This window comes from Sinocyclocheilus anshuiensis, unplaced genomic scaffold, assembly GCF_001515605.1.
Source record: "Sinocyclocheilus anshuiensis isolate Anshui unplaced genomic scaffold, SAMN03320099.WGS_v1.1 scaffold86, whole genome shotgun sequence".
Taxonomy (NCBI): Eukaryota; Metazoa; Chordata; class Actinopteri; order Cypriniformes; family Cyprinidae; genus Sinocyclocheilus; species Sinocyclocheilus anshuiensis.
Genome location: NW_015547662.1, coordinates 3,405,940 through 3,423,748, shown reverse-complemented (window position 1 = coordinate 3,423,748; position 17,809 = coordinate 3,405,940). Strand labels below are relative to the sequence as shown.

The window sequence follows — 17,809 nt, the reverse complement described above, 5'->3', positions numbered from 1 at the left end:
TAAATATTGAGATGTTACTGTTAGCAATATCTTGCTGCCTTAATACACTTACAGCAGGTAATTGTGTGTGTGTGTGTGTGTGTGTGTGTGTGTGTGTGAGTCTGCATGGTTAGTATGATTCTTGGCTTTGAAACAGCATATAGATGAGGATTAAAGACAAAGCTGCCACTTCTTCAACTGCACACTGACTTCAACATGTACTGTAAGACAGAATCACAGCGAACAGAATCACAATATCAAAGCTATACCTGCACACATTCAGTCAGAGACAGAGAGCAGAATCAAAGTGACTCCTGAAGCCTCCCTCTCACACGCCAGCTCATACATACACACAAATATGGGTTAGAAAACAAGGGAAATGAGAGAGAAGAACAGAACAGCCACTCATTTCCGTTACAGACACTTCAGAAGAGAGAAAAAGTGACTTAAAGGGAGTTAAAGAAATAGTTTACCCAAAAATGAAAAAAAAAAAATGCTGAAAATGTACTCACCATCAGGCCATCCAAGTTGTAGATGAGTTTGTTTCTTCATCAGATGCGGAGAAATGTAGCATTGCATCACTTGCTCACCAATGGATCCTCTGCAGTGAATGGGTGCCATCAGAATGAGAGTCTAAACAGCTGATAAAAACATCACAATAATCCACATGTAATTATTATTATTATTATTATTATTACATTTCTCAATGTAAATGTAAAGCTACTCTACCAACTGCCTTTTACTTGATTAAGGGCAGATTTTTCTGATGTGCATCAGTCTTTACAAACTGTTGCACAGAAAAAAAAAACCCAGCGGAAAATATGTATGGACTTATAGTCATCGCACATTCTGGCCTAAAGTGCTCATTGTATCAACCGGTACCTTGTTAACATGACTTCTCTTCCCTGTGGACTGATAAAAACCCCCTGCGAGCCCTTACTCCCGGAAGTTGTCGGATTAGACCTTGCCAGATTGAGCAAGTGCTTTCCAGTTTTGTGTGCAATATGCGTCTGACTGTGAGCGGTTCATGCTGTCTGTGAATAAGACTAGCTTAAATGTAGAAGTAACAATTTTTGGTTATAGTTATGCTACATATTTAATTGCATTTGTTCAGTGATGAATTCTGATATTTTGACACACTTTGAAATCTTAATGTTTGGTATTATCAGTGCATAACCTTGCAGTGAGAAAAATGTACAACAATGGCTGCAGCCAATGATGGAGAGAAGGTGAAGGAATTGGTAATAATATTTTCTTTTGCCATTTTTCTTCTCTCCTTTTTTTGCCTTTGCGCAGACCGTGTGGCGCAATTGTACTTTGGGTGACCTGATTCGAGTACCAGATTGTGGTTCTTTCCAATCCCATCCCCCTCTTTCCCACTTTGCTTCCTGTCCAATCTAATTAGTCCATTCTAAATAATGGCAAAAAAAGGCAAAAAAAATGAGTGAACAAACACCAACTTAGACGGTCACTTGTTTCTTAGACTACATTTCTGGCAAAGTCCCAAATTCAGTGGCAATTTCTCTTTTCTTGTGTATATTTTGGTAGGTAAACAGACTCTGCCGGACAGGAAAACCTCTAGGTCAGAGATTTTGTAATTTGTGCACCCCGTCCAAGCTTGATTGTGTAGTGTGCTCTCCACTTTTCTAACAAGACGATAGACTGAAAGAATGTTTTATAATGCGAGCAGTGCAGTGATTTTGGTAGTTTGAAAGTCATGGGAACCTGACACTTTTAGAGCAGATTGAAACTGAAGCATCAGTCCGATGTTAAATCTGAGCTTCAGGAGGTCAAATACAGACCAACCACAGAAAAACTCACACAACAGACCTATTTTCAGAAAGTATTGATCCAATGATATTTCTGCTCTGAGTAAGATGGAGCTGGTGTATGTGTGCTTCCATTAAAGGGCGTCGGAGGTTGCTAAGCAGCTGTCTTCATTTTCAGCCGCACACTCACGTCAACAACACACTCACACGTGTGTGTCCTCTCGCACTTGACACGTTATGAGCTGTGTTGGGGAAGCTACTTGCCAAGCTGCATATCATTTAAAGTATAGACAAGCTACCCTTTAGAAAAGTTGTTTACAAATAACAAAAAGTAGCCAACTACATTGAAGAAAAGGCAATGCTATCTTTAACATATAATTATCACATATGACATTAAAAAGACCTATATTTATCATGTTTAACAAAAAAGAAGGATATCAATTAGGGCATCAACCTTAGTACATTAATACACATAAATTTACACCTGTTCTGAACTTGTAATTTGAAAACATAATGATTTATGAATATTCATTATAAATAATGAATAATTAATATTTAACTGGATATTTTTGAATTACTATATAAAAGAAGATGTGCAATAATAGATAGAATAATCGCGATTCATTTCAGAAAAATGTGCAATTAATTAGTTGCACACAAAGTAAAAAAAAAAACTGACATAAAAGTAGTATTTTTCCTCCAGTAATCTAAGTCGTCAAGTCACCTTTATTTATATAGCACTTTTAACAATACAGATTGTGTCAAAGCAACTGAACAGCATTAATTAGGAAAATAGTGTGTCAATAATGCAAAATGACAATAGTAAACACTCATTTTTCAGTTAAAGACAGTTCATCATTGAATTCAGTGATGTCAACATCCAGCTCAGTTTAAATAGTATCTTTGCAATCAAGTCAACGGTATCGAGAAGCGGTTCTTCTGCTACAGGTAACAACTCTTTCAGTAATTTAGTGGGTACAGGATCTAACAGGCATGTTAGATCTAAGAATGAGGCTTCACTGCGGTAGATTAATAGGCATGTATATGCACATGCTCTTTTTTCATTTCCAATAAATATTACATGTGGAGCCTTTCCCAGTTCCCCTAGTGCACACACACACATGTACACATATGCACATAGTCTGCCTTTGAAAAGCAGATTTGATCCGCAACAGACCATGCTGAGCTTTATGGCCTCAGAAAGTCATTAAACACAAGCCTAAAATGAAATACCTGAGGTAAACTAGGATGGATGGATGGATGGATGCAATAAATATTACATGTGGAGCCTTTCCCAGTTCCCCTAGTGCACACACACACATGTACACATATGCACATAGTCTGCCTTTGAAAAGCAGATTTGATCCGCAACAGACCATGCTGAGCTTTATGGCCTCAGAAAGTCATTAAACACAAGCCTAAAATGAAATACCTGAGGTAAACTAGGATGGATGGATGGATGGATGAGAGACAGACAGACAGAAAGATAGATAGATAGATAGATAGATAGATAGATAGATAGATAGATAGACGGACAAACGGACGGACGGATGGACGGATGGATGGATGGATGACGGATAGACAGACAGAGACAGATAGATAGATAGACAGACAGACAGACAGACAGACAGACAGACAGACGGACGGATGGACAGATAGATAGATATAGATTAGTTGGTTTGTCAGTTCAGTATTTAAGGAACATGTTGCTAACAAAACTCTAGAAATGGCTGTCTCTGTCTTTCTTTGTCCCTCTCTCTCTGTCGTTCTCTGGGGGCATGTTCGTCTTCTTGCCTGCCCAGATGTCTTCAGCTATTTGTCAGCATTTCAACAGGTCCCCTCCTCCTCCTCTCCACCACTTTCACTCTTTTTTCCCTCCTTCCCTCTCTCTCTATCTCTCCCCTGTGAGGAATCAATCAGTGCTTTCAGGTCATTAACATGCATCTCTGTCACTCTATCTTCTCCCTGATCGGCCCTCAATGTCAGCAGAGAGACACGAGAAGAGAGGAGAGATAAAGAAACATTCAGATGAAAGAGTGAGGGATAAGAAGAGATCATGTAAAAACCCAAAAGAGGACAGTGAGTTTGAAGGGAAAAAGATATAAAGAACAAGTGATGAACACACACTGGTCTTGATACGGATGTGTGTTTTTTAACCCTCGCCAGAGGCTCATCTATATACAGTATGTGTCTGTAATAAATTGAAGCACAGCTTTGGTTGCGGTTTTTAAACATAATTTGCTCGCTCTGCAGTCTAATAAAAGCCAGTCAATCTGATTAACTCTGGTGATCTGTCCCTTTCTCCCCATCACTGTTCTTTTATGGGGATTTAAACACTAAACTTACTGATAAACTTACTGTTATTATTAAATTTGATTGTAGTTTTGGGGAAACGTTTGGAATAATATTATGTGCTCAACAGGAGCCTGTGAAATTAAGAAAGCACTTGCATATCACTTTGACACACTGACTGTCTCTGTTAACCTTCCGTTGCACAATGAGTAAAAACCACTGATCAGTAATAGAGGATTTGAGCAATGAGCAATCCAGTCATTCAGTGGAAGAAACTTTGTAAACACATTGTGCATATACGATAACAGCGTTCAATATGAAGGGGTGACTTAAAATTTGTGGCCTTACTGTATGTCTCACATGGGACGAAGAGGACTAAGTAAGTAGTAAGACTTATAATTCACATTTGTTAATGAGTAAACATTTCAAACATTTAATCTAAATTAATTCTATTTTATTTGGAGTTCTTTAAATTTCTATGTTGCCTAGAAGGAATTTGTGTGGCGGTGTAATGGTTATGAATGTAACAAAGGCTTGATTGGTATTCACATGTTTTTATCATCTATTATTAAATATCTACCTTTTAGTATTTACTTAACATTTAATAAAATAAAAAATGCAATTTTCATTAGTTTCTGTCATGTAGCAGTGTTTGACATTCAGCAATGGCAAAGAGTTTGATTAATTTCTTTCCATTGTCACATAGTGTTGTCTCCAGGAAAAGAAGTCCCTTAATATTACTTTTCAAAAAAAATTTTTTTTTTTATAAAACTCTCTAACATTATATTAATGAAGTCTATTTTATACAATAATATTGATCTTTTATTTAAACATTGCCTTCAGTTAAAGACAATTCTGCAAAAAGTCTTATAAAAACGGTCCATTTATACTGCACACCTGTATTGAGCAAGTGAATTATACATCTCTCCATTACGTCTTAAGGGTACTGATTAAATTTCTGTGGAGCAAAAGTCAGTAGAATGCACTTTACTTGAAGAAACCGTATCATTGTACACTCTGATTACTTTGTCTGATTACTAGCTCAGTGGATCGGAGCGTATGGGGTTACTAATGAGGCTGAAGCTGATTAATGAATTTAAATGAGTGATTCTACCACTTCAGTCCATCCAAGGCATTTTAGGTCAACCAAAGACAATAAGTTTAAAACTGAGCTTAATTGTGTGCGGCCTCTATTTGAAGTTGGCAAAGATGTAGCTTATGAGAGTGGAATTGAAGCTTTTGTGTATGTGTGTGTTTTCTGGAAGCTTCCAATGCCACTAGTATCCAGACACAGCATCTGGATTAGTGCAGGCCACAGAAGTGATGAAAATCGTAATCTTGGCAGAAACACCCATTGCTAGTGGCTGATGTTGGTATACACAAGTTTCAAATATTTGTTGATGTATATTTTATATATATATACTTCCCTTATGCACTTGGGGTATGTAAGAAATTTTTTTTTAATTATGCAGAAATATGTTTTATGGCATTTTTGATTTGTATAAAATAAAGCTCATCCAGAGTGTTGTGTAATAACAATCTATAACCCTATCATTTATTGAAGCAGCATATTTTTTAACATGAATATTGCTAAAAAAAAAAAAAAAGGACACAGGACACAGTCTGTGAAGGTTAGTCTTCTGAAGGTTTGAAACGTTTGTGGTTACTTTTTTAACCTCCTGAGACCCTGCATCCTCATATGAGGACATTCTAAACCATTCATTATCTGTATATGCTGCAAAGATATCAGCTACGCCATTTAACCTCTTAAGACCCTGCGGCCTCATATGAGGACATTATATTTTTGTGAATTTCTCTGAGACTGTACATGCCACAGTTTTAAGTCTGGATGTCCTGTACAGAGCACATGCAGGGCTTTTCAGAGATACTAAATGTTTGGATGTTTCACCATGACCACTCCCTCTCCTTGGTCTTCAAAAATGCCTGATATTAATTTAGTGACACTCTTATGGAAATATGATAATATTTTGTAATTCTCATTTAAATCTGACTAATTTTAAGCTGTGTGTCATAACTCAACATCTCAGGAATATGTTATGGGGTTTCAAATCAAAATATGACTTTCTGTTACGAAACAGGACGTTGATTTCATACATGTCCTCATATGAGGACACCGGGACTAAAAGCATGTTTATTACGCATTTTGGGAGACACAACAAATGAACAGGGAAAGAAATTATATTTCAATATTCCTATGAAATATTATATATTATTATGAAAATCTTGTCAATTATTACTCTCATTATTACACTTCTTTTTTTCATTACATGTTGCCCCAAAAACACATTAATATGCAAATTAGATTTTGTTTATAGATACATTATATATAATGAGAAAACCTGTTTATGGCCATTTTACACACATTTTGCATAAAGAAAAATGGCATATCAAATCATTCTGTTATAAAATAGTTGAGAATTATCTTTATACAAAGTTTGGTAAAAAAAATAAAAATCCTGAAAACTAAAAATGTATTGGTGATTTAAAAAAAAATCTATTGTTTTTGCCTATGCATGTTCATTCATGTCTTTCTATATTTTTTTTTTTTTTTTTAGTGAGTCCCGATGTCCTCTACCAAGGACGTAGCATAACCTATGAGTGAAATATCATTTAAAAAAATTTTTTTTTACATTTTTTTAATGCTCTAAACAATGTAATGACATGAAAAAATACAATTTTTTTCCTAAAATGTTTTGCCAGGTCTCAAGAGGTTAAAACAACATATGCTGCTTCAATAAATGATAATGTTAGCATATTTATAAAAGTTTTAAACTTTTTCAACAATACTCTAAGCGTCATAGAGACATGTGGCAAATGCATCATGGCATACAATTCTACTCGGAATATGACACTGTGGAGTGGATTATTGTCTAGATTTTTACTTGACATTTTGTTCTATCAACATCCATTTATATATTAGACAGCTCAGGCAATGTCAAGATAGAGGCGGATGAAATTATATTGTATTGTTATAAAATTATATATTAATTATAATAAGTTTCACAGACTGTTCAAACTTAATATGTAAAAATAAGGCTGCTATGCTTTTTAAATCTTTTGTTTTGACATCCATTGAGGGGGGTTCTGATTTAATTAGATCCTCCGATCACCCTGTCCTCCCTCAACCTCCCTGTAATTCACACCTGGTGCAAAACTGTCGTGATAAATCCTACAAGGTTCCCAGATTTACAATGTTTGCTTGTCCTAGAACAGCCTTCTTACCAAATAATCATAGGCCAAACCCCATAACCAGACACCTTTAACCATAAACTACCGCTGAAGTGAGACCCAAAAGACTGGTTTATAAAAATGTAGTCCAAGCCTAAAGAGTCAAAACTTACAGTAACCTCAAAACCAACAAGAATATCATACTGGGGTAAAGCATGTGAAGGTTTTGGTGATAACAAATGACAAAACACAGATTATTATTTTAGGCTCTTATGACAGCGTACACTGAATCTCCAAGCTGACGGGAAGCATCAGAACTATGATGCCATTATGAAGCTGCTTCTTTGGCTTATTAATGCATTAATGATTCATGCACACTCTTTTGAAGTGTGCTCGGTAAACATAAGGAATTGATTTAAGACAGAGCTGTTTAAAACCTAACCGCTAAATAATTAATTTAGCTCAGTTTGTTGCATTTTAATCAAGAGGACCCTGACAGTGGATGGGAGTGCAGGCTGTAGAAATGAGCTGAGGAACTTTCGGTAACTTTTCCGATATGTTTGTTGTTTGTGTTGCTATTTTAGATTCGCGTTTTGGAAGAGTTTTGCGATTTATGCGTGTACCATGCATGTCACAGCTTGCTTAGAGAAACTTTGTGTCTGTAAAAATCTCCCAGAATAGCTCTGTCTCTCTCTTTTTTCCTTCTGTCATCTATTTCAGGTTCTCTCTCTCCTCTCATCCTGTCATTCCCCTCCCATCTCTCCTGCACTCTGGTTTGGCGTTCTTATCTTATGATGGCAGATTCGCAATATCCCAGATTCCCACATCAATGTTAAATGGGTTCCCACTCTTTCTTTTATTTGCACTCTTCCCTCTCACTCCTGCAACAGAATACGTCCCATCTACATTTCGCAGGGTAAGATGAGGTACCATTTGTTGTCACCTATACAAGGAAACTTAGACAGAAGACAAGTGAAAGTCTACTTTTTTTTTTTCAAGGCATCACTGGATAAAACGAGACTCTCATTGGCTAAAATTAAAATTAAGAGTCTATGACAGAAAACCACAAACATAAGGCTTTTTTGTTTGTTTTATATATTCATTGGCTGGAGTTTCTTCTGGTCAGTAGGTAAGATTAAAATGTTCAAGTAAAATACATAAATTATTTCTTATCTTTAATTCCATAGCTGTAATCTGTTTATTAATTATTATATAATAATGTGTTATGTTATTTTGTTTACTGTATTTATTGAATGTGTTTAAAATTGAATACATTTTACATGTATATTAATCTAAATCGCATAGAGTTTGACTGAGAATTTGAATTGCTTATATATGGTTGTATTATATATTTTAATAATTAAATACACTTACAAATATTTATATTATATATAAATTGATATTGTATAAATGATAGAAAAATTGTGTCAATCACATAAAAAAAGCAAATATGTTACCAATAGTCTTGAAACCTTTTGTTTCAAACATTATAAATAATTATTAAGGTAAATTATGAAAATATATAACTTTTATCAAATCTCATTAAAAAAATATTTGCCTGAAAAAACACTTTTATTAATGACAAAGAATACAAACAGAGCTGCAATAAACTAGTTTTAATTCAAATATATTGCTGGAACAAATCTAATGTTTTGCCACAGAAGTCATTAAAACTTCAAATGTAACAAAAAATACTTTGGCCAGTGTAAAAGCATACACTGTAAAAAAAAAAATATATATATATTTTTTTTTTTCAAAGTTGTAAACAAAGATTATTTGAATGAATTTTACAAGAAAATACTATTTCAGTTTTTCTACTTCAAAATTTCACATTTAATTCAATGTGTTACTTGCCATTTCTTTGTAATTGTTTGTGAAATTTACTGATAATTTGTGTACATATAGGCCTTTTGCCATATGTTTAAATACATATGGATATTTCCTGTTTATATGATCACATCACAAAAACAAGTACAGATACCTGGATGCAAGAGTAGGGTTAACCTACTCCCAGGTTCATGTTTTCCACTGCCTTACCTTTCTTCCTGCGTTCAGAGCCATGAGCCATCAAACATCAGGCCGAATCTCCTGTAAGACACATAATTTAATAATTAATTTATGCATTTAGCAGACGTTTTTTTATCCAAAGCGACTTACAGTGCATTCAGGCTATACATTTTTTACCAGTATGTGTGTTCCCTAGGAATTGAACCCACAACCTTTTGCGCTGCTAACGCAATGCTCTACCACTGAGCCACAGGAACATAACATAACACGTAACACACTCCATTCCTTATTCAGAAAGGCATCTCACCAAAAGCCTCAGTTTTAGTAATATCACATTACGACGTGAACACTGAATTAGAAGACAGTCGCTTGTGAGGGCAGATCATTTTAAATTAACGAGTGCTCGATCAAAATGCCACTTTATTAGGTTAAGATGCAAAACGCACATAGACTGGTGCACCGACACGTGGGTGAGCTGATTGGATTACCAGGACGCGAGTACCTGTGCTGATTTTGTTGCTGTTGTTTAGTTGAATGTAAATGGAATTAATTACCAAAATGTCATCAGGGATAACTGCCACACTCTCACCGGAGGATAAAATCTAATATATTACACCTGTCTCCTGGGTCCCGTCCGTGTGTGTCTGCCTGTGTGCCGGAGTGTGTGTCAGCATATCTTCCCGAGCTCTGTGAGTAATGACTTGATGACACCGTCTAAGTCAGCCAACACGCCCCTTCCTGCCTTCTGCGATATTACCATATATCCTACCAAACAGTGACACACACGCTCACACTCACTGTCAGTCGTCAGACAGATATTGATTGTATTTGCATGGTGTCTTAGGCTAGAAATATATGCGACTGTTTTATTGGAACTGCTGCAATGAGGCACCTGCCAGATCCAAATGCCATTGCTCATCCCGGAAAGATCGATCACATCCTTATACACATATACACAGACCGTGCACACATATACTACCACGTAATGTTAATTCAAAGAGTTCAGTATTGTGATGTGTATTATGCTTGATTGATATACAATGGATAAATGGACATGTATTATTCAGTGTAATCTTCAGATTCTAATGTTGGACGTTTTCATCTTCCAGGCTCTTCTGGAAACACAGAACATGTTGAGGTCGTACATCTCTAACTTCACCTTTAACCTGGGATTTTCTGGGAAATTCTTCCATACAGGTAACTGTGTATGTTTTTAACTGATTTGTTGTAACATGCCTGATTACGTTGCTATAAATATAACTGCCAACAGGCATTCTGTAATATTCTGATTGGCATGGTAACAGAACTCTGAAGTTTCTCTGGTTCCTCATGTTAGAGTTTACATGTTCTATTTTTGAAGTGTGTGTGAGTGTGTTTGTGTGGATAACTAAATTAAGTTTATATTAGTGTCACTGATTAGTTTTGCAAATTGTAGCTTATTCTGGTCAAAAACCACTTAGTACTTAGACAGGAAGGGACCGTTGTTATTTTATTATTGTTACTATTATAGTTTTTGTTTATATTTTGAATTGTATTTCATTTTTATATTTTGTTTTAATTTTAATTTTAGTTAAAGTTTTATTTATTAATTTATTCATTCATTTATAATTGTTTTAGTTTTGGTGGGTTTTTAAAATATGTATAGTTTTTTTTTGTTTTAGCGTATCTTTTATTATTTTAGTACTGCAACTTAAACTAAATGAAAATGAGAAATGTTGCCATGGCAATTAGCTGAAATAAAATACATTTAAGTGTATTGATATATATTCATATTTTAATAAATGTATCTTTTATTTCAAGTGATGAAAATGTTTTTTTTAATGGTTTTAGTTTTAGGTTATTTAGATCACCCAATCGTTGTGGGACCGAAGTTATTTTTGTTATGTATGTTTGTTAAGACTTTATGATAAAATATGAAATAATAATTTGTTATCTATATATATATATATATATATATATATATATAGCAGTTCTGCACAAAAGGGTTTTTAAAGACACTCTGTTGTTGTTTTTCTTATATATTTACACACTCGTGCCGTCAAACTGTTGTATAAACGCAATATCACACAAGTAGACGTGACATATGGCTGTATATCGGCACGCTGTGATTACCTACGGCCTACGGCCGAATCACATTATATATATATATATATATATATATATATATATATTTGATGTGGAAAAAAATCTAGGTAAATAAATGGCATAATTTCTAATCAAAACTAATTTTGTCAAATTATGTAAAAAGTGAAAATATTTAATTGTATTTAGGATACATAAAATGCTTACTATGAAATTAGCTTTAGCAAAACAAAGGAGTCATCTATTTTAGTCCAAAATGATATTTCCCTCACCATCATTTCCACCACAGAATGCTATTAAACTAAATCAATATTTGAGCTGTAGTGGAAATGATACTGCAATGGAAATGACATTCGTTCTTCCATGATGCCGTTTTAGGAATGTAACATTTTTTGGGGAATTTAGTAATGTTTATTTTCTAAAATTCCACAGGACCCAAAAAATACTCAATATGCTAATGAGCTAATGTTTGTTTGTGTAGGTACGCAGGAGGAAGATGATGGAGATGATCTGTTGTTGAAATATGTCGATGAGTTCTGGTGGTTTCCTCATATGTGGAGTCATATGAAGCCTCATCTCTTCCACAATGAATCCTCTCTGATGGAACAAATGATCCTGAACAAAGACTTTGCTTTGGTGAGAAAAACTACACCCTTTACTCACCCGTACAATCACTGAACAAAACCATCATCCGGGTATTATCATATCCAGCGAAATACTCATTCACCTAAGGAACCATTAGCCCGGCAGCGAGTCGTGTCATTTACTGTGAGAAAATGAACACTAATTATGCGTGTTTTACAGGTGCTTTGAGACTTCAGTTGTTCCTCAAATAGAGAAGTGCCTCTTGTGATTTTGACAGAATCATTGAAACCTACACATAAACGGAGGAGAGTGTGAGTGTGAGTGTGTGTGTGCTCTCATTTAGTTATCTCTCAGTAACACTCCTGCATTTATTTGTCCCCCTTTTTCTGTGAAGCAGCACTCTCATGTCACACTCAAAGACACTTTTCTAGCAGAATGTAATACTCTGACACATATATTTACCCTTCATGTATTTCAGAGTGATACGCATACTGTAAATTGATACAAGCGACCCAAGTGCAAATCCGGCTCATTCCATTTCCTGATCCCTTCCACTCTTCTGCTCCTTATCATTCCCTGACTGACTTTCCTTATCTATAACATGGACAAGATATTTGTCCTATATATAATATATAAAAAATCAGAAATGCTCTACTAAGACATGACAAAAATATTCAGATTTCTGAGAGAATTTCAAGGAAAAACAATCTAGCTGTATGCTGGCACAAGATGGCATGATCATTGGCATTCCTCATTGTCACACAGCCTGTTTTATTTAGTTATGAGCTGTTTGGAAGCCAAACACTGCAGCTGAACCGTTAGAGAGGATTTCTGCACGACCCACTGAACAAGTAAATTGTCATGCAAGTAAACTACCCATCCACTGTGTTGTGCAGTGCCACTCGTGCACTTGTGGTGTCCTTTAGTCTTTTGCTCTCGGAATTACACTTTGTATTAAAGGAATAGTGCACCCAAAAATGTAATTTAATGTCAATTTATTCACTCTCACTCCCATCCAAGATGTATATGAGTTTGTTTCACAAGTAATCCATTCCACACCACTCCAGTCCATCAATTAACGTCTTGTGAAGTGAAAATCTGCATGCTTTGGGCAAGTGATGTAATGCTAAATTTCTCTAAATCTGTTCTAATGAAGAAACTAACTCATCTACATCTTGGATGGCCTGAGGGTGAGGACATTTTGAGCAAATTATCATTTGTGTGTGAGCTGTTCCTTCAATGATGAGTTACAAAAAAATCATATTTATATATTTCTATGTATAGGGGTTTGTGATATTTATTGTTTGCAATAATATCATAACTGTTGTTTTAATGATATGTGAGCTGACATTATTGAGTATATCACTTACTTACACTTACATTCACTGTGTGATGAAGCCTATTGGAATGCAGTTAAAGTGCGCCTATAATTCGTTATAAAGGCAAAACATGTCCATGTATAGCCTAGGCTCTGTGTTGTATATTTATAGGATATGATATAATTTAGTAATATCACACATGCAACAGTGCCATTTTCCTGAGTATCAGTGCATGAGCACGATCGCAAATGAGATTGATTTTATACAAAACAGTTCAAAAACAAAAAAATAATATTGAGTGAGTTACATTTTAGACACAAAGTTGTCTGCTTTTTCTGTTTCACCAATGAAAACAAAACTGGAGCAGAGCATTTGTGCATCCTAGAGCAACACTGCAGTGTTTCGTTCCTGAATTAATCTGTTTTTGAACAAATCATTTGAGTCAATGATTCAATGATCTATTCATAAAGAATTCAATTCAAAAGCTCTTGTTTCATTTCTGAATGAATCATTTGTTTTGAACAAATTGCTTGGATGAATGATTCAATTAATCACTCATTAAGACAGGGACTTGCTGCCACCTACTGGTGGTTTTAGTGTCCTATTTATTTATCCATGAGAGGCCTAAACCAGTCAAGGTACCGGCACAAAAACACACTCAGCAAAAGATTGTTTAATTATAATTATCAAAAAAAATCCCAGTACATATCGAGATATAATTTTTTTGTGAATATCACCCCCCCCCCTGTTCTGGTGGTTTCCTCATATGTGGAGTCATATGCAGCCTCATCTCTTCCACAATGAATCCTCTCTGATGGAACAAATGATCCTGAACAAAGACTTTGCTTTGGTGAGAAAAACTACACCCTTTACTCACCCGTACAATCACTGAACAAAACCATCATCCGGGTATTATCATATCCAGCGAAATACTCATTCACCTAAGGAACCATTAGCCCGGCAGCGAGTCGTGTCATTTACTGTGAGAAAATGAACACTAATTATGCGTGTTTTACAGGTGCTTTGAGACTTCAGTTGTTCCTCAAATAGAGAAGTGCCTCTTGTGATTTTGACAGAATCATTGAAACCTACACATAAACGGAGGAGAGTGTGAGTGTGAGTGTGTGTGTGCTCTCATTTAGTTATCTCTCAGTAACACTCCTGCATTTATTTGTCCCCCTTTTTCTGTGAAGCAGCACTCTCATGTCACACTCAAAGACACTTTTCTAGCAGAATGTAATACTCTGACACATATATTTACCCTTCATGTATTTCAGAGTGATACGCATACTGTAAATTGATACAAGCGACCCAAGTGCAAATCCGGCTCATTCCATTTCCTGATCCCTTCCACTCTTCTGCTCCTTATCATTCCCTGACTGACTTTCCTTATCTATAACATGGACAAGATATTTGTCCTATATATAATATATAAAAAATCAGAAATGCTCTACTAAGACATGACAAAAATATTCAGATTTCTGAGAGAATTTCAAGGAAAAACAATCTAGCTGTATGCTGGCACAAGATGGCATGATCATTGGCATTCCTCATTGTCACACAGCCTGTTTTATTTAGTTATGAGCTGTTTGGAAGCCAAACACTGCAGCTGAACCGTTAGAGAGGATTTCTGCACGACCCACTGAACAAGTAAATTGTCATGCAAGTAAACTACCCATCCACTGTGTTGTGCAGTGCCACTCGTGCACTTGTGGTGTCCTTTAGTCTTTTGCTCTCGGAATTACACTTTGTATTAAAGGAATAGTGCACCCAAAAATGTAATTTAATGTCAATTTATTCACTCTCACTCCCATCCAAGATGTATATGAGTTTGTTTCACAAGTAATCCATTCCACACCACTCCAGTCCATCAATTAACGTCTTGTGAAGTGAAAATCTGCATGCTTTGGGCAAGTGATGTAATGCTAAATTTCTCTAAATCTGTTCTAATGAAGAAACTAACTCATCTACATCTTGGATGGCCTGAGGGTGAGGACATTTTGAGCAAATTATCATTTGTGTGTGAGCTGTTCCTTCAATGATGAGTTACAAAAAAATCATATTTATATATTTCTATGTATAGGGGTTTGTGATATTTATTGTTTGCAATAATATCATAACTGTTGTTTTAATGATATGTGAGCTGACATTATTGAGTATATCACTTACTTACACTTACATTCACTGTGTGATGAAGCCTATTGGAATGCAGTTAAAGTGCGCCTATAATTCGTTATAAAGGCAAAACATGTCCATGTATAGTGTGTTGTATATGTTGTATATTTATAGGATATGATATAATTTAGTAATATCACACATGCAACAGTGCCATTATCAGTGCATTCAGTGCATGAGCACGATCGCAAATGAGATTGATTTTATACAAAACAGTTCAAAAACAAAAAAATAATATTGAGTGAGTTACATTTTAGACACAAAGTTGTCTGCTTTTTCTGTTTCACCAATGAAAACAAAACTGGAGCAGAGCATTTGTGCATCCTAGAGCAACACTGCAGTGTTTCGTTCCTGAATTAATCTGTTTTTGAACAAATCATTTGAGTCAATGATTCAATGATCTATTCATAAAGAATTCAATTCAAAAGCTCTTGTTTCATTTCTGAATGAATCATTTGTTTTGAACAAATTGCTTGGATGAATGATTCAATTAATCACTCATTAAGACAGGGACTTGCTGCCACCTACTGGTGGTTTTAGTGTCCTATTTATTTATCCATGAGAGGCCTAAACCAGTCAAGGTACCGGCACAAAAACACACTCAGCAAAAGATTGTTTAATTATAATTATCAAAAAAAATCCCAGTACATATCGAGATATAATTTTTTTGTGAATTCCCCCCCCCCCCTCCCCCCAGTATACAGCAACGTATTGTAGATGGTTGTATACTCACTAGCTGTCTCTATCTAGACTTCATCTGTATTGTTAGGCTGTGTATTAGCATCACTGTCACTTAGACAGCTGTAGAAATAGAAATACAGCCGTGTGATGTGAAGAGCGGAGTGAGTGATAAACTACAGAGTGTAAAGTGCCCCTGCTGGAAGTCACAAACAAGCACAGTCTCTGTCTGGAAACATAACCGCCAGCTAAATTATAATTTGAGTCATGCGCTACGGCTTGAGCAGTTTAGCTAATAGTTTTTTATGCAAATGCAGTTTGCATTAAAATGTGACTAAAATGTAATTTTAACAAGGCTCTTTTGAAAACAATAGTCTTTTTCATAAAGCTACTGCTTGATTTATCCATATAATTAATATCTTTGTTGTTTATTTTCCCCCACATTATCATTTTCAATCATTTCATCTTTATCTATAAAGAGGCCTTTATATTACAGTTAACTTTAAATGGCTTTTAATGTGAAAACTGAGAAATATAATTATTAGAAATCAGATTAGCGTAATATCTTTTTTACAGTGGGTGTGTTTTATATATATATAATATTTTGTGCAAAAACTAACTACCATCTTAACTACATTTTTCAACAGAAACAGACGACTTTGTCAAGTACAATAGTATTTGCAGTGTAACAAAACAATACATCACAGTTTCTGTATCACATTGTTTGCTTTAGATCTGTGGCAAGAATCATACACATTCTCCTAAAGCTCTCCTACAATGTGCTGTCTTTCATTTGTAGTTTTAGAGTCAGATTTACTTTGGTGACTCACTTCATTCAAATGATTCATGTAAGTGAACCGAATAAAAAAAGAAATGTGACCCTGGACCACAAAACCAGTCTTAAGTTGCTGGGGTATATTTGTAGCAATAGCCATAATAAACATTGTATGGGTCAAAATTATCGATTTTTCTTTTATGCCAAAAATCATTAGGATATTAAGTAAAGATCATGTTCCATGAAGATATTTTGTAACTTTCCTACCGTAAATATATCAAAACTTAATTTTTGATTAGTAATATGCATTGCCAAGAACTTAATTTGGACAACTTTAAAGATGATTTTCTCAATATTTAGATTTTTTTGCACCGTCAGATTCCAGATTTTCATACCATACATCAATGGAAAGCTTATTTATTCAGCTTTCAGATGATGTATAAATCTCAATTTCCAAAAATTTACCCTTATGACTGGTTTTGTGGTCCAGGGTCACAAATGATTCACAGATGCAAACCTCTGCTCATGGCTTGAAGTCTCTGGTGGTATGTTTTTATAGCAAAATATTTAATTTAAACAGTGCTGATCATCATTTTTGTTTTTAACTCTAGTATTCTAGTTTTGTTTTTTGTTTTTTTTTTGTATTTAGTGTAAATGTATCATTTCAAGTTTAATTATGTTTTAATCACTTTAAACATGATTTGTTTATTCAAAAAACTTGCAGACCCAGACTTTCAATCTTAAAATATGTATCATAAAAATAATTTGTTTATAATTAATAATCTAAACAAAAAGTAAAATAATTCTAAACCGTGTAACCGTTTATTGTGTGAAAATTAACAGACAACAGAGAAATACTTTTGTGATTACAAAGCATGCTACAGTTTTAAAGTAGCGTCCAATACTGGTGTTTATTACTCTCTCTCTCTCTCTCTCTCTCTCTCTCTCTCTCTCTCTCT

At 34.9% G+C, this 17,809-nt stretch overlaps 1 protein-coding gene across 1 annotated transcript in view; it reads left to right on the top strand.

The window, feature by feature from the left end:
* The window catches only part of LOC107702380 (bifunctional heparan sulfate N-deacetylase/N-sulfotransferase 4-like), a 67,463-nt gene that overhangs the window by 13,962 nt on the left and 35,692 nt on the right, over positions 1-17,809 (top strand). The window contains exons 3-4 of the mRNA XM_016504681.1: positions 10,346-10,433; positions 11,800-11,954. Coding sequence (XP_016360167.1) covers positions 10,346-10,433; positions 11,800-11,954 — 243 coding nt within the window. The remainder of the gene's footprint in view (positions 1-10,345; positions 10,434-11,799; positions 11,955-17,809) is intronic.